The sequence below is a fragment of the Scyliorhinus torazame genome, chromosome 29 (genome assembly GCF_047496885.1).
Source record: "Scyliorhinus torazame isolate Kashiwa2021f chromosome 29, sScyTor2.1, whole genome shotgun sequence".
Lineage (NCBI taxonomy): Eukaryota > Metazoa > Chordata > Chondrichthyes > Carcharhiniformes > Scyliorhinidae > Scyliorhinus > Scyliorhinus torazame.
In genome coordinates this window covers 35031222-35054099 of record NC_092735.1, presented here as the reverse complement: position 1 = coordinate 35054099, position 22878 = coordinate 35031222, and the positions used below count along the sequence as shown (strand labels likewise).

At 46.3% G+C, this 22878-nt stretch overlaps 1 protein-coding gene across 1 annotated transcript; it reads right to left on the bottom strand.

Annotated features, from left to right (window-relative positions):
- Positions 1–5980: 5980 nt before the first annotated feature.
- On the bottom strand, positions 5981–20381 carry LOC140404052 (16 kDa beta-galactoside-binding lectin-like). The gene is made up of 4 exons (XM_072492409.1): positions 20208–20381; positions 13201–13280; positions 11192–11366; positions 5981–6976 (listed from the first exon to the last, which is right to left on the bottom strand). The coding sequence occupies exons 1-4, from the start codon at positions 20214–20216 to the stop codon at positions 6830–6832; spliced, it is 411 nt and encodes a 136-aa protein (XP_072348510.1). The 5' UTR covers positions 20217–20381; the 3' UTR covers positions 5981–6829.
- Between the last annotated feature and the right edge of the window lie 2497 nt (positions 20382–22878).

Genomic DNA, 22878 nt, shown 5'->3' with positions numbered 1-22878 from the left:
GAACAAAGAAAAGTACAGCACAGGAACAGGCCCTTCGGCCCTCCAAGCCCGTGCCGACCATGCTGCCCGTCTAAACTAAAATCTTCTACACTTCCTGGGTCCGTATCCCTCTATTCCCATCCTATTCATGTATTTGTCAAGATGCCCCTTAAATGTCACTATCGTCCCTGCTTCCACCACCTCCTCCGGTAGCGAGTTCCAGGCACCCACTACCCTCTGTGTAAAAAACTTGCCTCGCACACCTACTCTAAACCTTGCCCCTCTCACCTTAAACCTACGTCCCCCAGTAATTGACCCCTCTACCCATTGTTGTAAAAACCCAGCTTGTTCGCCTAGTCTGGCCCACATGTGACTCCAGGTTGACTCTTAACTCATTCCAAGGGTCTCTCAGTTCAAGGGCAATTTGGGACGGGCAACAAATGCTGGCCCAGACCAGCGACGCTCACGTCAGATTCAATGAGAGAGAGAGAGAGATGTGATTTAAGTTATGATCAGGAATCCACTGCCCAATGGAAAACTTGGCTTCAAAAGGGACTGGGATGGATATTTGATGATGTGAAAAAGTACAGCAGAGTGGGATAGTACAGCAATGGTGGGCTGAATAGCCTCTTATGCCATATAAAGGTTCTTGGATCCAGGAGCTATTGTTGCTCACATTCTAACCCAGCAGGTGGGAAACATAAAAGGAGTGTTGTGTTACTTCTCAGGCAACCGATTATTAAGAAGTGTTCTCAGGAGGCCAGCGCGGTGGCGCAGCGGTTAGCACTGCTGCCTGATGGCGCCGAGGTCACAGGTTCGATCGCGGCCCAGGATCACTGTCCGTGTGGAGTTGGCACATTCTCCCCGTGTTCACGAAAGATGTGCAGGCTAGGTGGATTGGCTGCACTAAACTGCCCTTAATTGGCAAAAATTAATTGGGTGCACTAAATTTATTTTTTTTTAAAAGGAGTGTTCTCGCTGCCTCTGACGTACAGCTGGCAAAGGGCAAGAGTGGAGGTGCGGGCATTTCTCATGTTCCTTACGCAGCCAGAGGACTTTCAACATTTTACTCATTGGTATATGAGGGAGCACGATAGCACAGTGGTTAGCACAGTTGCTTCACAGCTCGAAGGTCCCAGATTCGATTCCCGGCTTGGGTCACTGGCTGTGCGAAGTCTGCACGTTCTCCCCGTGCCTGCGTGGGTTTCCTCCGGGTGCTCCGGTTTCCTCCCACAGTCCAAAGATGTGCAGGTTAGGTGGATTGGCTATGCTAAATTGTCCCTTAGTGTCCCAAAACGTTAGGTGGGGTTACTGGTTACGGGGATAGGATGGCGGCGTGGGCTTAAATGGGGGGCTCTTTCCAAGGGACAGCGCAGACTCGATGGGCCAAATGGCCTCCTTCTGCACAGTAAATTCTATGATTCTCACATGGGCTGGTTTAGCCCAGTGGGCTAGATAGCTGGTTTGTAATGCAAGAACAAGCGCGGGTTCAATTCCCACACCAGCTTGCCCAAACAGGTGCCGGAATGTGGCGACTAGCGGCTTTTCACAGTAACTTCATACTTGTGACAATAAAAGCTTATTAGAGACTTGCACAATCACTTCAACAGAAGCAGGCCCCTCTGGGGCAGTGTCCTCTTCCTACAATGCTGCAGAAGCAGAGCTCCAATGCTCAGAACATATGTTCTCGTTACCCAGAGGGAGGGCTTGGTCGGAGAGGTGTTGCATTGTGCACGAGCTGCTACTACTGGAGCTGTTGCTACGAGTGATGCCGGCTGACGTTTTTTTTTTTTTATTTAAATCCCCTTTCTCACTAAATGTGGTCACGGACATCCTTTGTTCGAGAGAGCGAGTGCGTTTAAAAGTTGCACCATTTCTGTCAAGTGCAAAAGCAAAGGAGGGAAACTAAAGGGGGCAGGCTCTAATCAGCAGTCAAGAGTTTGAGCCGGAGTTAAATCAACCAGGGAGTAAGTGCATGCCTTCTCTCAGAGTGAAGAATGTTCCTCCTGACACTCGATTGGGGCGGGGGGGGGGGCGCAAATTTGCCATTCAGCTTCTCTCAGCCCAAAGGCAGGACTGCCCTGCATTTGGTGCAGGAGACATCCAGGAAAAAAAACACTCCAGCCCCTTTGCTTTCTGTCCACATTAATAGCGGTGTTAATTATATATCAATGGTGTTGGAATTGTCTGCTGATGGGGGTGTGGTTCTCTTAAATCTCTGCAAAAGACTAAAATTGCAGTTATTACGTCTCCTCTGTCTGACCCTTTCTATTTCTGCTATTATCAAGTGTGCAGTGTGGAATGCATCTAGTCTAAACAAGCCAAGAGGGAAGTTAGCAAGGGAGCGATTAAAGGTGGAATAGAGGCAAAGGAGAAACAGAAAAATACAAGGAATAAAAGAGGGGAAAGTGAAAGAGGAAAGAAGAGTGGGGGAAGAAAATAAAACTGCAGAAAAATAACTGAGTTAGCAAAACAGTAAATTCAGGTGTGCTTAACCTTCTTTATGACACTTAGTTCTGATCAATCGAACACATGGAAGACAAGGTGCAGCCCAATCTCCAGTGCTAGAGCGACAGAGGCAAGATTGCAAGAACTCGAGCAGGAGTGGGGAATTCAGTCCCGAGACTACTCCGTCATTCAATACCATCTGCTGATCTCATCTCGGCCTCTTTCCAAGTGCTCATCCAGGTACTTTTTTTTTTTTTTTTTTTTTTTAAAAAAGGATGTGAGGCAACCTGCCTCTACCACCCTCCCAGGCAGCGCATTCCAGACCCTCACCACCCTCTGGGGAAAAATGTTTTCCTCAAATCCCCCTTAAACCTCCCACCTTTAACTTGTGCTCTTTCGTGACTGACCCTTCAACTAAGGCGAACAGCTGCTCCCTATCCACGTCCCTCTTGTCCACCTCGATCAGGTCGCCCCTCAGCCTGCTCTGCTCCAGCGAAAACAATCCAAGCCTATCCAACCTCTCTTCATAACGTAAAATGCTCCATCCCAGGCGACATCCTGGTGAATCTCCTCTGCACCCCCTCCAGTGCAATCACATCATCCCTACAATGTGGCGACCAGAACTGCACACAGTGCTCCCGCTGTGGCCTCACCAAAGTTCTGTACAACTCCAACATGACCTCCCTGCTTTTGTAATCTATGCCTCGATTGAAAAAGGCAAGTGTCTCATATGCCTTTTTCACCGCCTATTAACCTGCCCTTCGCCTTCAGAGATCTATGAACAAACACGCCACGGTCCCCTTGTTGCTCGGAACTTCCCAGTGTCAGGCCAGTCATTGAATACTTCCTTATAAAATTCCTGCTTCTAAAGTGGTTCACTTCACACTTTTCAGGGTTAAACTCCATCCGCCACTTTTCTGCCCATTTGACCATCCGGTCTGTTCTGTAACCCAAGACACTCAACCTCACTGTTAATCAGCTGGGCAATCTTTGTGGTCATTCGTAAACTTACTGATCCTACCCCCACATAGTCATCGTTGTTTATATAAATGGCAAACTACAGGGGACCCAGCACAGATCCCCGTGGTGCGCCACTGGACACTTTTCCAGTCACTAAAGCAGCCGTCTGTCATCACCCTCTTCTCCTCCAGCTGAGCCAATTTCAAATCCACCCTCCTCCAGCTGAGCCAATTTCAAATCCACCTTATCAAATTGCCATGTATCCTATGTGCATAGCCTTCTTTACAAGCCTCCCATATGGGACCTTGTCAAAGGCTTTGCTGAAATCCATGTAAACTACATCAACTGCACTACCCTCCTCTACACCCCTGGTCACCTCCTCAAAAAATTCAATCAAATTTGTTCAGCATGACTTCCCGCTGCCAAAGCTATGCTGATTACCCCTGATCGCAACTTGCCTCGCCAAGTGGAGATAGATTCTCACCTCCTCAAATTTTCTCCACTAGTTTCCCTACCACTGACGCGAGATTCACTGGTCTGCAGTTCCTTGGCTTATCCCGACGACCAGTGGAATCACATTAGCTGTCTGCCAGTCTTGTGACCAGCAAGGAATTAAAATTTGGGGTCAGAGCCCCTGAAATCTCCTCCCCCTCTTCCACAGCAACTTGGGGACACAATCCAATCCATCTGGACCTGAGATTTGGCACTTAAGCCTGTCAACACCTCCAGTACCTTGACACTCCCTGTTGGAATTTGTTCAAGAACCTCAGCCTCGCTCCAGAGTTCTCCTCATTCTCTTGGGTGAAGGCAGATATGAACCAATGTCCTCTAGCTCCACCCACCAATTACCCTAGCTCCCTACTGTCCCTGATTAACCTCTTCCCATTGATAATGGGGATTGTCCCTATTTTTACCAACCAGAGCTCTCATATCCCCTCTTTGTTCTTCCAATTGCTTTCTTAAGCTACACCCTGCACTTTCCTGTACTCCACTAATGCCTCTGCAGATTTGCTCCATTTCTGGGCTGGTTATTCCTTCCCATCACCCCAAAGGCAACATGTTGGGCCCAGTTTCCTTTTTGAATGCCCACCTCTACCAGTCTACCTTAGCCAGATCCTTCCTCTGCAAGTCTACCTTAGCCAGATCACCTTAGCCAGATCCTGCCTTATTTTACTAAAATCCACTCTTCCCTCCTCCCCAATCCAAAATTGCAACTCATCTATTTCTTTGTCCACAACAAGCTTAAATTACACCATGTTGTGGTCGCTATCACCAAATTGCTCCCCCACCACTACCAGCTGTCTGGCTTAGTTTCCCAGAATTAAGTCCAACGGTGCACCGTCCCTTGTGGATAACCCATTACTAGTTAAAAATCTGTCTACTTCCTCCACCACACTGGCGTTGTAAATGCCACAGATGCGTGATTTGTAGAGAAGTAATTTCAGATTGTTACCCCTTAACCTACAATGGCCTCTCAATGTAGATTTGCTCCATAATGAGGAAGCACCACTGTCTATTTTGTCAATCCCTTTTATCAACTTCTATATTTCAATTGGATCTCACCTCATTCCTCTAAACTGCGCAGTCTCTCCTCCTGAGAAACAAAAAAAAAAAACCCAAGTGATTACCAAACAAAGTATAGACAACTCAACTAAACCGTGAAGTTTAATCGTAGACTGCGTCATAAATAAATTTATAATCTATGGCTGAGGCTCCCTTAGCAAAGCATGGGATTACTACTTCAATAACAGGGGAGATGGAGGCTCGAATCTTCAGGAGGGAGGAGTGAAGAATTGTCTGCTTAAGATAATGTATTCGTCCCATTCATGTGCGGCATAGTTGATCCTCTGGCAATAACAGCTGAGAGAATCTTCAAGCAAATGCAAAATTCCTCTACAGGCAGTGGAATGTCTTGCATGAATGCACTGCGGAGCGCTCCTCAGATTTATTGCATTTGGTAGATAATTGCAATTTTCACATACTGAAGAAATGGGGACCCCAAAAATCGCTGACTTCATTATTTACAACTTATCACGGTGGTGTGAGCCAACTAAGGCTCCCATAGGCACAGCGACATGTCATCGAAGCTTTCCTTACAGACCTCTTGTAAGGGTGGGTGGATTCTTAGCTGCAATGGTGGCTGGTTAGAGTCAGTGACAACAACAAAAACCAGTCATCCTGTGAGCCGGTGGACACAAAGAAAAAAAAAAAAAAAAAAGGTGAGATTCACTCCCAAGGCAGAACATGGGCCTGTCAATCAGCCCAGTGCTCCATGTCAGCCGTGAGACTCGACCCTCCAATTAGGACGCAATGAAACCACTCAGAGGCACAAAAAAAAAAAACCCAAGCGATTACCTTGTATGACAACCAAAGTATAGACCACTCAACTAAACCGTGAAGTTTAATCGTAGACGGCATCATAAGTAAATTTATAAATTGGTGGCTGACGCTCCCTTAGCAAAGCATGGGATTACTACTTTAATAACAGGCGAGATGGATTTAAAAAAAAAAAAGCAAATCGCAATTTATGCAGAAACACAAATTTATGCCGTTCAAAAAAAAAAAAAAAACGCAAAACAAATTGCACAAGCTATTCAACAGATCACAGTCGATTTATTATTTTCTTTGATTTCATTGCCGCAGTGATTTTCCCTTCATCCAGAGCTGAAACCGCCACCGGACAAATTTTTTTAAAATGCCATTTGAGCAGTGGAAATGGACCAGTGCAAACACCAAAAATGGGAAAGTACAAATTGACACACAGGTTTGATGAAAGCTAGTTTTTGCAAGTGGTAACCTATTACCTCTCGCACCTCAAGGTGAGTCTGCCTGCAGTCAGGCAGGCAAACAGTTCTAAACTGCCAGACACTCTTTGGGCAAACAAACAAGTCAGCTACGGACAACCCCCACTTTGGACCTCAGGAGCAATCGCAGGCATGTGGGCCTGGAAGACTGAAGTAGCTGGATCAGATTTTAAAAATCAGCACTCATTCCATATAGGGGTGGGGGAAGCAAAAAGGAGGTGCAGCTATTTCTGTAGCATTCACGTGGGATCAGTTTCTTGTAAACATTGGTCCCAGCAGCGTCAAAGCAGTCTAGTTTGAAGGGAGGCGACTAGAGTCTTCAATGACTCTCCTGCCCTCTACAGGGAGTCAATTAGTCATTTGTTAGGGGCATAGCTGGATTCGGAACTTGGTTAGAGAGGCATGTACAAAATGGATTGAAAGGCAAGTCTTCATATCCTATAGCCAAGGGGGTGGGGGTATAGGGAGTGTCTTTTCCATTTGGGAAATGCAGTTTGAAGTAGCTCAGAAAATATAGTTGGAGGTGAAAAATTCTACCTTCCTACACTTGCACTACCCCCTCCCAAAAAACAGGAAAAAGTAATATTCTTCTCCATGAAGGCCCACCATTTTCATTAAACAGCTAAAGGAAAAAAAAGTCAATAATCAAATTTCAGGGACTTGACTCGAACATCTCCCTGCACAGAAAGGAAGGTCATTGTATCCATGGAGGTCCGGTTAGAGAACTCCAGTACGTAGTCAGGCAACTTGATCTCAAATTTCTCCCCGAGGAACGTAATGGAAAACTGTGGAGGCAAGAGGAGAGAAGATGTCGGTCAAAAACATTTTATTTTATTTTATTTTATTTTTTTTTAAAAAGGGAAAGGTGATGCACAGGACATTCCAAATCTTACCCCCATCAGCATATTCCTTTCACCCACAGTGTGGTTATCAAGTTCCTGTTCAATGCATCGCACTATTCACCTGAACCATTCCTTCTGCACCTTGTGTGTACAAAATTGACACCAGCTTTATCCAAATGACTCAGGGCTTACTCAGCTGGAGTTTTTTTTTTTTTTTAATGTCAGGAGCGAATTTACAGAGTCAACTCCCTTAATATGTCCACCTTACCAGGCACAAGTCAGGAGTGTAATGGAATACTCCCCACTTGCTGAGATGAGTGAGGCTCTAACAACACAAGCTCAACACCATCCAGGACAAAGCACCCCCCCCCCCCCACCTACAAATATTCAAACCGTCCACCACTATGAACAGTGGCAGCCACGTGTACCATCTACAAGATGCACAGCAGGAACTCACCAAGGCTCCCAATGCAGCACCTTCCAAAAACCCACGACCACTACCAACTAAAAGGCCAAGGGGCACCAGATACCTGGGGACCCCACCACTTGGGAGGTTCCCCTCCAAGGTCACTCCCACCCGGATTTTGGAAATATAAATCGCTGTTCCGTCACTGTACTGTGGATGTACCTACACCACATGGACTGCAGAGGTTAATAAGGCAGCTCACCACCACATGCAGATGAGGATCTAGCCTTTACAAATCTGCATCAGTGAAGTCCCACTGAACAAAGAGGATGCTACAAGGTTGGATACAGCAGCGCGTGACAACTTGTTGTACCTGGTGCTTTTAACACCAATAAATTTCTACTGTGAATAAGCAGAGAAACGTCATTGACCATGTCACTGCAGGAGCTGTTAAAAAAACCAGAGGTGCCACTTGATGCTGACGGCCCAATTACCAGGCTTCCTGCTCTACTGCCGAGCCCAAACTCAACAGGAGCACCTTCCAAGGGTGATCAATGGATACAGATACAAGGTGGGGCAGGAAACGCTTTTGGAAGACCAATAAAATCAGCCAGTTGGTTTTTAGGGTGTTTGGAAAGCAAAGATACCCAGAGCCCCACAAGAAAAGCTGCAAAATAAACAAGGGTTTAATATTGGAACAAAAAAAAAATTTAAAGAAAATTAAAGGAAATTAGAAAATGTTATACAATTTTCACCGTTCAATGAAAAGATAGCTTTAGCATGGATCAATTTGAAACACTTTTTTTTTTTTTTAAATAAGTAGTCAATCCCATTGTACTCCTAGATATCAGTCACTCCTGCATCATGACTTGAACACTCCCATTTACATCTGGATCGTGTCAGTTCCTTCTCGAACAGAGGGGATCAGCCTTGCACAAGCAGCATTTCCCAGCCCAACCTCCAGTTCCTTCGCCTCTCCAACAGCAGTGTACAATTATTCAGGTGTAAAACGAGACAAATAAAAGTCAAATCCTAATCCACATTGGTCCAGAGCACTGCTACAGACACAGGCAGTTAATGCTGGGGGTTACACATACCACACACCCAGTCATTTAGATGGGAGGCAGGCTGTGTTTTGAGAGAATTGTATGTCTGCAAGCCACACTGCATACAGTTACACGTTAGAAAAGGCTGCCACCTAGTGTAACACCCAAAGCAAAGCACAAGTTCTCGAAGAACAGAAGTGTAAAATAACACTACTCTGAATCCTCGAGGCAGGTGATACGGGCACTGAATGGAAACCAACAAAACCAAAAGTTGAACAGCGAATGCCCCCAATAATGCCAGCTGCCATGGTTATATAGCTAAATTTGCAGCATCGTTACCTTATCCCTTTGTCTAGATCAAACTACCCCAGCTGGCTATCCAAACACTATTGATGCACAAGGCAGTCCCATCCCCCCACAAGCTGCAGGATACGGGGTACTGGCTCAGGGAAAGGGTTTGAGTGGGTTATGAACTATTCAGAGTATGAAAATCAAGTGGTGTTAAACATTTATAGAATGCACTGGTTCAACCTCAAGTGGCCAGTTGTATCCAGTCCAGTTCTGGGCACCATGTCTTCCTTGGCAAAAGTAGAGGTGATTTGATAGGCGTTCAAAAATCAGGAGGGGTGGGGGAAATGGGGAGAGCTCTTCCTATTGGTGAGAGGATCGAGAACAAGGAGAACTTGATTCAAGGTAATTGGCAAAAGATTTGAGATTTGTCCTGTGTACAGTGAAAAGGTATTGTTTGTGTACAGTCCAGACAGAAAAACATAGGACATGTATAAAAAGCAGCAATAGTGACATCTATGGTGCAAATAACAAGTGATTAGGGTCTGGAATGCACTACCCAGAGTGAGATTCTCTTCGAGGGAGAATTAATTATCTGAAAAGGAAGAATGCGGAGAGAAGGCAGATTTGCTCCTTTGGCAAGCTGGCACAAGACAGGCCGAAAAGCCTCTTGTGCCGTCACTGTGGAGAACAATATAAAACAGCGAGTCACAAGCAATCCACTGCCAAGGCTTTGATGCGAGCTTTTCCACAACAAACTTCAATAAACACTACAGTTTTACACCTACCAGTGCCGCAGGGTGATGATTAGATTAGATTACGAGTGATGGGCCCGATGCGATTGAGACAAATATAAACAGTAGCTTCTCCGACAAGGATTTGAACTGAAACTTGGGTAACAATTTGGGCACTTGGAGAGAGCAAATCAGTCTCACAAAAGCACCAACAGGAATTAGACAGTGAAGCTGAAGAATGTTATGTTAATAGGGACTACAAGGCAGATCGTATCCAAAAGGCAAAAGCCCATTATAGCCCAGGCATGGCTTAAAGCATTACATCTGATAAATGCAAATTTAATTTCTTGCTCAATGTAATCCCGGCACTGGAGAACAGAAACCGGGCCCTCATCCAAGTCAGGTGGATACAGCTTGGGAGAGGCAGAGGAACGCAAAATCCTCTGGCAAGGAAAGCAGCATTTTATTGCAGCCAAACTGGCATCCGGAGTACACAGTGGGTTAGGCACAAGGATTAAAATGAGCTGGTAGGTTTAAACCGCAGTGTTGCCTCGACATGGCAGGCTACTCAATAATGCAAGAGATGTCCTGGCTTTTTAAGCATGGTCCAGTTTCTTTACAGGCATCGTGTCAGAACACAAAATGACAGCACAGACTGATGGGACGCAAATTAACTATGGCAGCAGATGGACCTGGGCTAAATTGTTGAGGTGACAGAAGCAACTCGAAGTGCTTCCTGACATCATCCCCGAATGGCCATTTTAAGTGTTACCCCTTTGTTCCCTCCCCCCCTCCCCTCCAGAGGAAATAGGATAGAACATAACAGCACGTTCGGCCCTCGATGTTGGGCCGACCTGGGAAACCACTCTAAAGCCCATCTACACTATTCCCTTATCGTCCATATGTCTATCCAATGACCATTTGAATGCCCTTAGTGTTGGCGAGTCCACTACTGTTGCAGGCAGGGCATTCTAAGCCCTTACTACTCTGAGTAAAGAACCTACCTCTGACATCTGTCTTATATCTATCACCCCTCAATTTAAAGCTATGTCCCCTCGTGCTAGACATCACCATCCGAGGAAAAAGACTCACTGTCTACCCTATCCAATCCTCTGATCATCTTGTATGCCTCAATTAAGTCACCTCTTAACCTTCTTCTCTCTAACGAAAACAGCCTCAAGTCCCTCAGCCTTTCTTCCAGGATAGACCAATACTTCAACTCCAATTGGATCTCAATCCATTGTCCCTTAAAAACTTGCATATTCAAAGTATTCGTCATTTATGGCTTTGCCAACAGGTTCTCTCATTCCGAGTGCCTTTAGCAAATTAAGTCAACCCTGGCTGACAATACCTGTCGTATTGGGACAGCTACACAGTATGATTAACATGGGGAGGATTTACAGAGAGGCGCTGGGTGGATCATTTGCAACAGGAGAACAGACTGAACACAACACGCACGGCACTCAGGAGGAGTTAGGATTCGGGTCAACCAATGCTTCACATCCCCACTTCATTCAGGCCTCTTGTTTAGATTCCGCTTCCCGCCAGAATGGAGCAAGAGACCGAGTGACTCAGTGAGACTCAGTGTCACCAGACTCAGATTCCCAAGGCCAACCCACCCTGGAGGACGATTCCTTCGTCAAATCAACCGCGGGGAAATTAGATCACAGTCTCCCATGCTCACCTTAAAGCATTCTCCCTTCTCGAACATGAAGAAGGAGTCCTCTCGCTGCTCTGTACACCACTCACCATCTTCTTTACTGTTAAAGACAATCACCTGATCATCTTGATCGTCATCAAACCGAGGGTTGAAGTGCAATGCCAACTCCAAGTCATCCTTTCCCAGGCTAATTGCAAACCTGCAACAGGAAAATAAAAACATTCCAGCTCCATATGCCACCTTCCGAAAGATGCTAACTTTTAAACTTTTTAAACAATAAGATCGCTAGTTTCACTCAATGTGGGCAAGGCTGTTATTTACCATCCATACACCTCCAGCAGTCCTGGGGAAGAGTTCTGCAATCCGTTAGCAGCTTTGACACAACCATGTGTTTGCGGGGGGGGGGGGGGGGGGGGTCAGGCAAGAAACACTTCCTCATTCTCACAAAAGCAGAGAAAAAAAAAAACAGCTTCACTTTCTGAACACTGCTTTTAATTTCCTCAAAACGGCCATGGTAAAGTTCAAACTCAAATATTTTAATTACTAGGTTCAGCGACAAACCGTACAGTACACCATATCCAAAACATGCCCCTCCTGACCAATAATTCATGATTGGAGAATCAAATATTGACCAGGTGAAGAGAAAAGTAATCACTCACAAAACTGTATTTTAACTGTTTTGCAATTCATTGACGACAGCACTCAGAAGGGCTGGGTAGTGAGAACTACTGGGCGGCACAGTAACACAGTGGGTAGCACTGTTGCTTCACAGCTCCAGGGTCCCAGGTTCGATTCCTGGCTTGGGTCACTGTGCGCGGACGTTCTCCCAGTGTCTGCGTGGGTTTCCTCCAGGTGCTCCGGTTTCCTCCCACAAGTCCCGAAAGACGTGCTGTTAGGTAATGGACATTCGGAATTCTCCCCCAGTGTACCCGAACAGGCGCCGGAAAGTGGCGACTAGGGGATTTTCACAGTAACTTCATTGCAGTGTTAATGTGAGCCTATTTGTGACAATAAGAAAGATTTTGTTTTTTTGTTTTTTTTTTAAATAAATCAATTGCACAAATCAAACTAACTGGATCACACAAACAAGATCCACATTACATTCAACCAGGAATATGGAAGGCCCTAATCCCATCATTAAACCACTCAACGTTTGTCATTCTACATGTTCAAGCGGACTAGTGCCAGCATACCATTCTAGATCTCACCAAAAATCAAAAAACGTGAAATATTCCTTCCTAGAATTACTGCCAATTTAAGCTCATGTTGGAGCTGAATTCCAGAGATGCTAGACATCTGGCAACCTGTCTGCATCGCTGCCGACTCTCCCCGGGTGTAACTTATGCAAGCTCAAGGTATCAAGTCTCAGATGCCTATACAACTGCAGTGACATCATTAGTGCCCTTCTGACTGCATCCGAAAGAGGGGCACTCAATGTCTGCCTTAACCAACTGGGATTCCTGGCTTGTACTGCACACTTCCAGTCAATGACCCGTAGACCCACGAGGCAAAGTTTGGTGCCAGATCAACAGTGGCATGAAGATGACGGATGAGAAGCAGTTTGGTCAAAATTAAGGAGCATCTCTTTTCTTTAAAAAAAAAGACAAAGAAGTTTAGGGTAGCATGGTAGCACAAGTGGATAGCACTGTGGCTTCACAGCGCCAGGGTCCCAGGTTCGATTCCCGGCTTGGGTCACTGTGCAGATTCTGCACAGACATTCTCCCAGTGTCTGCGTGGGTTTCCTCCCACAGTCCAAAGACGTGCAGGTTAGCTGGATTGGCCATGCTAAATTGCCCTTAGGTGTCCAAAAAGGTTAGGAGGGGTTATTGGATTATGGGGATGGGGTGGAAGCTGAGCAAGTGGGCCGAATGGCCTCTGTTCTATAATTCCTCAACTCCACCCAGCCTTCACTGATGGGGGTGGGAAATGTACAAGGAGGCCAGATTTCAAGGAATAGGGTTGTTGAGTGTTGCAGGACCAGGAGAGAGAGAGAGAGAGAGAGAGAGAGAGAGAGAGATTTATTAAACTCTTACCGGTCTGCTTCTGGGTCAATAAAAACCTTGATTTTGACTGTGTCACCAACTTTCATGTCAACATCAAACATTTCCAGAACCTATTGGAACATGAAATCAGATAAGACAGGTCACTCACCAATGGCGCAAGTCGCATGGGATTTCAGTTAAAATATAACCGGTGGGTTCCACCTCTGGGTTTTTCCCAATTTAATATCAACTGGAAATTAAACCCCAAGAACGAGCAGGAAGAAATGAGACCATGCAGCATTTGTTGCAACTCATTCTCCCTCCCTTGCAGCAGATTCAAAACTAATGACCTGCATTATGCAGCAAAGCCAAGGAAATCATAGAAAACCCCCAAAACAGCATGGCAGCACAGTGGCTGGCAGTGATGCCTCAGTGTCAGAGACCCAGGTTCAATTCCAGCCTTGGGAGAGACTGTGTTTGCACGCTTTCCCCATGCCTGTATGGGTTTCCTCCAGGTGTATCCTACAGTCCAAATGTGTGCACGTTAGGTGGATTGGCCGTGATCAAGGCACAGGGGGATAGGGCAGGGGTGTGGGAAGGTCAGTGGAGACCCGATGGACTGATCTCCTCCTGCACTGTAGAGCTTCTCGGAAAATCATTTAGCCTTGGCCAGTCACATTCATGAAGACATATTATTAAAGTTTGATGAACATTTAAATCTGATGGGCACGATGGATCAAACCCAAGTCTTCCAACTCCACAAAAGCATTCAGACCCCATGAAAACGGTTAGAGGTTAAAAAAAAAAAAAGTGGGCAGGCCATTTGAGCGACACCGTAGCAGTGGTTAGCACTGTTGCTTCACAGCACCAGGGTCCCAGGTTCAATTCCCGGCTTGGGTCACTGCCCGTGAGGAGTCTGCACATTGTCCCAGTGTATGCGTGGGTTTCCTCCCACAAGTCCCGAAAGACGTGCTTGTTAGGGGAATTGGACATTCGGAATTCTCCCTCTGTGACCCGAACAGGCGCCGGAATGTGGCGACTAGGGACTTTCACAGTAACTTCATTGCAGCGTTAATGTAAACCTACTTGTCACAATGAAGGTTATTATTATTTAGGACTGAGACCCAGGCTGGTGAATCTTTGGAATTCTCTACCCCAGGCTCGATCAATATGGAGAAGGACAGATTTCCCGACAGTAAAGGGATATGGGGATAGCGTGAGGAAAGGCATTGGAGGTGGAAGATCCAGCAGGATCCAAAATGATGCAACATGCTCGAAGGAAGAGCAGAATGCCTTCTCCTTCTGGTTTCATATCGAAGGGATGTGTTTCTGAAACAAACAAAAAAAAAAAAAAAAAAAAAAAAAAACAATATTTCCTAGGATCAAGGTGGTCCAGCTCTAAACCTTTGGTACTCGCACCCAAACACAGAGCAACACTTGCCCAAGGAGTTTCAGGAGGACGATAATTATAGGCCAAAACCGGGACAGCAAAATAACACAAAAAAAGGCATAATTAATGTTTGAGGAACCCTAAAGATAGCAGCTTATTTCTCAAAGACAAAAGTGGGTGGGAACAGTGAACGAAAATCACCGGTTAAGTATCTGTTCTGTAGACATGAAGCGCAAAATTTGCACCACTGATGTTTTGGATAAAATCTACATTAGTCATTCTTTCCCCCACCACTCGCAGTTTCTTCATCGCCCGCAAAGTAAAGCTTCATGCTGCCTTTAAGCCCCAACTCCAGTCACTTCATCATTCAGGTTAGATACCAAATGCAGAAGCATCAAGTTCCTGTTGGCTAATCAAGCAGCAGCGAGATTAAAAGTCAGTTTTCTAGAAAGTTGACACAAGCAACAAAGGGCCTGCAGGAATACTACACAAGAGGTTGTGTGTGTGTGTGGGGGTGGGGGGGGGGGGGTTAAGCGACTTGAGCGGTCACTAGACTTGGCTCTCCAGGGTCTACGGAAATGTATTTTTGCTTTTAGAAACGGGGAACTCCCCCTTTTGGAGAACTAGCCTCATATTTCGAGAGATTGACCTCGAGGAGAGTTTACAGGCAGGGAAATCACCAACAGGTGATCATATCCAATTTGCCTTCTCTCGCTTTCAACTCCATGCCATGGGAGGGGAAGATTAAGAGCACCCACATCTGGAGACCACATCTGGAGCAGTGTGACCAGATTTGGTCTCCTTATTTGAGGAAGGGTTTAGTGGCATTGGAGCCAGGTCAGAGGAGATTCACCAGATTGATTCCGGGGATGAAAGGGTTGATGTATGAGCAGTGATTAAACAGTTTGGGCTTGTACTCGCTGGAGTTTAGAAAGATGAGGGGATCTTGATCGAGGTGTATAAAACACTAAAAGGGATTGATAAAGTAAATGTAGATCAAAATGTTCCTAAATGTGGGCCAATCGAGAACAAGAGGTCACAGATACAGGTTGAGAGGCGGTAGATTTAGAAGTGAGATGAGGAGAAACTATTTCTGAGAGCGATTTGAGAAAGTCACTGCTCCATAGTGCGGTGGATTGTCAAGAGGGACAGATACATTTCTGATTTTAAAAAAAACAGATCAAAGGGATACAGGGAACAGGTAGGGAGGGGACCGAGCCCAGGAATCAGCCATGATCTGATTGAATGTCGGAGCAGGCTCGAAGGACTGGATGGGGTCCTATGGATCTATCTAGTATCGCAGAAAGAGCAAGGCCTCAATCCATTTAGTGTAAACTAGGTGACCACGCAGAGGAAAGCTTAACCATTCGGGGGGGGGGGGGGGGGGGGGGTGGTCAGATAAGTGTGCTGCTCACATTGGGCAGGTAGCTTAGTTCTCCCCCCCCCCCCCCCCCCCCAACCAGGTTTTTAAAAAATACAAACGGCCTTCAGGTAGCTCATCTGTTTTTTGATGGCTTTGGGAGCCCCAAAATCACCTGGAAGCTGCTTGGCACACGTGGTTTTTTTTTGTTGAGGAATTGACATTCGGCTTATTGAATCAAGCTCAGCATTCTGGAGGTCAGAAGGTCACAGATGAAGTACTTTCTCTTGTCAAGCCATTATAGAACATGGATTAACCATTGCATTCACAGATCATGTCACAAAAGCTGATGTTTATTTTCATTCAGACAAAGAATTTTCCAGTGAGCAAACAAAAACAATAATAAAAAGGTCTTATCAGCCAACATTTGTAATCAACTGTACAAAAGCTCATGGACGATTAGGATTAATATTAGGTATCAGATTCTTTTTATTATAAATTTAGAGTACCCAATTCATTTTTTCCAATTAAGGGGCAATTTAGCGTGGCCAATCCACCCACCCTGCACATCTTTGGGTTGTGGGGGCGAAACCCACTCAAACAGGGGGAGAATGTGCAAACTCCACACGGACAGTGGCCCAGAGCCGGGATCGAACCTGGGACCTCGGCGCCGTGATGCCGCAGTGCTACCATTGCACCACCGTGCTGCCCTGATATCAGATTCTTAAAACTTGTTAAAAAGACCACAAATTGTTTATTGAAAACTATAGTCATCTTTATTAGCGTCACAACACAGCAATGGAGTTACTGTGAAAAGCCCCTAGTTGCCACATTCCGGCACCTGTTCGGGTACATAGGCTGCATAAACTAAAGATGCATGGCATTGAGGGTAAAGTGGTAGCATGGGTAGAGGATTGGTTAACAAACAGAAAGCAGAGAGTGGGGATAAATGGGTGTTTCTCTGGTTGGCAACCTGTAACTAGTGGGGTCCCTCAAGGATCAGTGTTGGGCCCGCAGTTGTTCACAATTTACATAGACGATTTGGAGTTGGGGACCAAGTGCAATGTGTCCAAGTTTGCAGACAACACTAAGATGAGTGGTAAAGCAAAAAGTGCAGAGGATACCGGAAGTCTGCAGAAGGATTTGGATAGGTTAGGTGAATGGGCTAGGGTCTGGCAGATGGAATTCAATGTTGCCAAGTGTGAGGCTATCCATTTTGGGAGGAACAACAGCAGAATGGATTATTTTTTAAACGGTAAGATGTTAAAACATGCTGCTGTGCAGAGGGACCTGTGTGTGCTGGTGCACGAGTCGCAAAAAGTTGGTGTGCAGGTGCAACAGGTGATTAAGGCGGCTAATCGAGTTTTGTCTTTCATTGCTAGAGGGATGGAGTTCAAGACTAGTGAGGTTATGCTGCAATTGTATAGGGTGTTGGTGAGGCCACATCTGGAGTATTGTGTTCAGTTTTGGTCTCCTTACCGGAGAAAGGACATATTGGCACTGGAGGGAGTGCAGAGGAGATTCACTAGGTTGATCCCAGAGTTGAGGGGGATTAGATTATGACGAGAGGTTGAGTAGACTGGGACTGTACTCATTGGAGTTTGGAAGGATGCGGGGGGGGATCTTATTGAAACATTTTAAATTATGAAGGGAATAGATAGGATAGATGCGGGCAGGTGGTTTCCACTGGTCGGGGAAAGCAGAACTAGGGGGCACAGCCTCAAAATAAGGGGATGTAGATTTAGGACGGAGTGTAGGAGGAACTTCTTCACCCAAAGGGTTGTGAATCTCTGGAATTCCTTGCCAAGTGAAGCAGTTGAGGCTCCTTCTTTAAACGTTTTTAAGAAAAAAAGGGATTTGGGGATATGGTGTACGGGCCGGAGAGTGGAGCTGAGTCCACAAAGATCAGCCATGATCTCATTAAATGGCGGAGCAGGCTCGAGGGGCCAGATGGCCTACTCCTGTTCCTAGTTCTTATGTTCTTATGTAGGGAGAAAAGCCCCTAGTTGCCACATTCTGGCACCTGTTCGGGTACATAGAGGGAGAATTCAGAATGTGGGAGGAAACTGGAGCACCTGGAGGAAACCCAAAGGAATCTGAAAATCATGGAACAGAAGAGTGCAGAAGGAGGCCATTCGGCCCATCGAGTCTGCACCGACCCACTTAAGCCCTCACCTCCACCCTATCCCTGTAACCCAATAACCCCTCCTAACCTTTTTGGTCACTAAGGGCAATTGATCATGTCCAATCCATCTAACCTGCAGGTCTTTGGACTGTGGGGGGAAACCAGAGCACCCGGAGGAAACCCACGCAGACACGGGAAGAACGTGCAGACTCCGCACAGACAGTGACCCAGCGGGGAATCGAACCTGGGACCCTGGCGCTGTGAAGCTACAGCCACTTATGCGACCGTGCTGCCCAAATGAATATCAAAAAGGTTCTGAACTGGCCAATTACCAGCAAAGGGGTGGATTCACTTCCTTAGCAGGAGGGCAGTTGGCAGATCTCAATGTGGATACAGAAGTGGTAATCCAGCTCTTTGAATACTGATGACTTCCAATTCTCCCTCGTGATGAAGTCAACCTGAAGCAGGTTTTCTCCCCAACTTGGGAGAACTAGCTTCCCAACTGGCAAAACATTTATTTGCTGAAGTTTAACAAAAATCCTGCTTGTGATCCAATGCCTCACTGGAAAGTGCTAGATGTGCAACACCAGGTCAGCGGTCATGGGAGTCACACTCCTATCTGAGTCACTCAACCAGTCAGATGGTTGATATCCCACGTCAGAAACAAGCTCATATTAGTGGGACAAAAACTAAAATGAATTGGAGAAGATGGAGGCAATACCTACTTCACAAGAATAAAGATGCAATTTAATTTTAGCTTTGTAAAGTACATCCTCAATCAGGGCCTAATGGATCTGGAGTGTTTACCATTAGAACCCTTTCCCCTCCCCCAAGAACCCATCAGCAAACAGTTCTCAAATTGGTTGGTTTCTCAAACCAGTTGTTAGTTAATGTCAGGCATCACACTCCTGACTTGTGCCTGGTAGATGGTGAACAGGATTTAGGGAGTCAGGAGGAGAGTTACTTCCCCCCCCCCCCCACCCAGTTCCCAGCCTCTGACCCATTCTTGTAACCCAGTGCTTATACACGTACATATGCATTAGGAGAAGTTAACCATGAGAAATAGGAGGAGAAGTAGGTCAGCCCCTCTAGCCTGTTCCACCGTTCAATGTGACAACAGCATGCCTACAGTGCAAATGGAGGCCATTCAGCCCATCAAGTCTGCACTGACCTCATGAAAAAAAGGGCCACACCCCCCACCCTACCTTTTGGACACCAAGGGGCAGTTTAGCATAGCCAATCCACCTAACCTGCACATTGGAATTCCACATTCTTGTACCAATCCTGCAAGTAATTAAAACGGAGGCCTGTCTACCCTCTTAAGGCACGGACAAAAAAAAAAACCATGACACTACTTTGAAGCACAGTAGAGGCCTTCCCCAAGTCAATATTTATCCCTCAACCAACATTACTAAAAACAGATTATCTGGTGCATTAGCTTTGTGACGTATGCATGAGCTTGCTGTGCAGACAAGAGGTTGCTACAGAAATGCAAGATGAAAAAAAAACTCTAGCAGATGTCATCAGGACCTTAAAAGGGCAAGATTTTAAAAGTTCTATAAAGAGCACCTTTATAGATAGTAGGGGCTGTTTAGCACAGGGCTAAATCGCTGGCTTTGAAAGCAGACCAAGGCAGACCAGCAGCACGGTTCAATTTCCGTAACAGCCTCCCCGAACAGACGCCGGAATGTGGCGACTAGGGGCTTTTCACAGTACCTTCATTTGTAGCCTACTGGTGACAAGAAGCGATTTTCATTTTATTCATCTTCAGGTGCAGTATAATTTGAAAGAGTTCTGGCCTATAGAGATTAGTTTGGAAGATGTTAAACCAACAATATTTTGGTTATACTTTTCTCAACTTAAAAGAGATCTGTTTACTGGTGTGTTTGAGCTGCATGGGTGATTTCTAATGTCAAACACAGCAAGATCCATGGGCCTTTTAACTTGCAGCCAGATTCTTACAGAGTAGGTATTACCACAACTCACTCCATATCGCATCATCCGCTACAACCCCTCCCAACCAGAAAGAAAAAGCAAAAACCTCCAAGCCGTCAGCTGTAGGTTAAAGCCCTGATGAGAGATGGGCACCAGCCAGCTTTAAATCAGCTTTCAGTAGAACATATCCCATTCCAATTCAAAGTACAACCTCATTATTACTAACCCAGTGTTAGGTTAATACTCACAGTCTTCATTGTCCCTTGCTGTGTGGGTTTTTTTTTTCCTCTCTCTCCCCCAGCAGTTTACAACCAACTTCCTAACAAAACATGTTAAGCAATTGCTACAACCACACAGCCCTATATCTGCAGGATAGTTATCAGCTGTCATGTGACTGACATCTAAGCTGGTCCAATCAATGTATGTACTCCCTATCTGCCCTCCCTTTGGAAACAACAGCCAATCAGTTGCCAAGCACTTCACTACCTCCAATCAAAGGTTTGCAAGGAACTGCTAGCACACATACTTTGAGTTTATTAGCAAATTCATGATGCTAAAGAACACAGAACAATCAGCTAAAATCATTCCCGATCCACCATTAACAGAAACCAGTGAATCAACAAGAAAACAAAACCACCAACTTTCAAGACAGCACATGCCCACCTCCGCCCAGCCCCACCCAATGGAACCCCCCCACCCCCCACCCTACATCAGCAGAAAGGCGCCCAAACGAGCAGCACAGACCACCAGAATAGAAGACCACCGTGCGGGGCATGGTGGAAGCGAGGGAGAGAGAGAGAGAACACCCCTCCTTTCCTAAGAGGGGGCACAATTCAACTCCCAATAAAACCCAGCTCAGTTACACTCAAAATCAAGACAAAATACAGGGTGACCACAAAAAGCCAAAAATCAGACGCAAAGAAGACAGAGCCACCAACACTCAAGCATGGGCGGCACGGTAGCACAGTGGTTAGCACTGTTGCTCACAGCACCAAGAGTCCCGGGTTCGATTCCCGGCTTGGGTCACTGTCTGTGCGGAGTCTGCACGTTCTCCCCGTACGTGCGTGGGTTTCCTCCAGTTGCTCCGGTTTCCTCCAACAAGTCCTGAAAGACGTGCTTGTTAGGGGAATTGGACATTCTGAATTCTCCCTCAGTGTACCCGAACAGACGTCGGAATGTGGCGACTAGCGGCTTTTCACAGTAACTTCATTGCAGTGTTAATGTAAGTCTACATGTGACAATAATAAAGATTATTAGTATTATTCAGCACATGCTCTCTTCCACCCCGCCCCCAACCTGGTTCCAGCAACAGCCCAACTTCAGTGGAAAAGCGCCCGCAAGTAACGCAGTCCACCGGTAAAAGGCAGGCGGAGCACAGCTGAGGAGAGTCGAGAGAACACCCTTCCCGCTCACCAGCACGAGGAAAGCCCCTGACCCTCCAGTGCACAGGAGCATGAGAGGCCGCAACCAGCAAGCACCCAGCTGCCAGGCACAAAAACAATAAGCAACAAGAATATAATCCGAAACGTACAATTCCCCACCAGTGAGACAAAGACCAACATCGGTGCAAAGAGTTACACAGTCAATCGGACTGGTGTCCTGCCACTCCCACAGTACCGGCATCCAGTCGTCAGACACCATCCAGCCCACAGCAGGTCTCACAGCGTCTGTGGACACAACACAGAGCTAATGTTTCGAATCAGGGTGACTCTTGACAAAGAGTCATCCAGACTCAAAACCTGAGCTCCCTTCTCTCTCCACATATAATGTCAGCTGTTGTTTGGGAAGGGAGATTTCTCGAACGTGTGGGTGATACCTATCTACAGGATTTTTTTTTAATAATCTTTATTGTCACAAGTAGGCTCACATTAACACTGCAATGAAGTTACTGTGAAAATCCCCTAGTCGCCACACTCCGGTGCCTGTTCGGGTACACAGAGGGAGAATTCAGAATGTCCAATTCACCTAACAGGCACATCTTTCGGGACTTGTGGGAGGAAACCGGAGCACCCGGAGGAAACCCACGCAGACACGGGGAGAACGTGCAGACTCCGCACAGACAGTGGCCCAAGCCGGGAATCGAACCCGGGACCCTGGCGCTGTGAAGCAACAGTGTTAACCACTGTATAGGGTTATATAATATTAAATTGCTGGCTTTGAAAGCAGACCAAGGCAGGCCAGCAGCACAGTTCAATTCCCGTACCAGCCTCCCCGAACAGGCGCCGGAATGTAGCGACTAGGGGCTTTTCACAGTAACTTCATTGAAGCCTACTTGTGGCAATAAGCGATTTTCATTTCATTTCATTTCATGTTATTTGGGAAAGTGGCATTTTTCATAGTTGAGGAATATAGATAGCTGGGGACAGGGGTTAACTTCCTGAGATACTGTGTGTGTGTCGCCATTATTGCTCGCGACGAAGCACGCAGTGGCTGGACGGTTGGTTCATGATGCAGAGTGAGGCCAGCAGCGTGGGTTCAATCCCCGTACCAGCTGAGGTTATCCACAATGGCCCCGCCCTCTCAACCTTGCCCCTGGAGGTGTGACCCTCTGGTTAAACCACCACCAGCCAGCTCTCCCCCGCTCAAAGGGGGGAGCAGTCTGTGGTCATCTGGGACTGTTGCGACTTTACCTATTTTTAACTTTAGTTAAGTGTATTGTTGAGGTGTATTGTATCCTCTCTTGTTATGGTTTCTTTGAAGTTAATGAATGTTCTTCACGCCTGGTGGAGGGAATGAAGGCGGATTTTAGGAGGTGGGATGTGTTCCCTCTGTCACTGGCTGGACGCGTGCAGATGGCGAAAACGACGGTCCTGCCCAGGTTCCTGTTCGTGTTCCAGGACCTCCCTATCTTTGTTCCCAAGTCCTTTTAATGGAAGGTGAACAGGATAATTTTGGGGGGTTCTGCAGGCGGCGAAGACC

What these genes read in the sequence shown, in the direction of transcription:
- LOC140404052 (XM_072492409.1), bottom strand. An exon ending in ATTGACCCAGAAGCAGACCG is followed by an intron (nt 11,367 to 13,200) that starts GTAAGAGTTTAA and finishes TTCCTGTTGCAG; the next exon opens with GTTTGCAATTAGCCTGGGAA. An exon ending in AGAAGGGAGAATGCTTTAAG is followed by an intron (nt 6,977 to 11,191) that starts GTGAGCATGGGA and finishes TTGCCTCCACAG; the next exon opens with TTTTCCATTACGTTCCTCGG.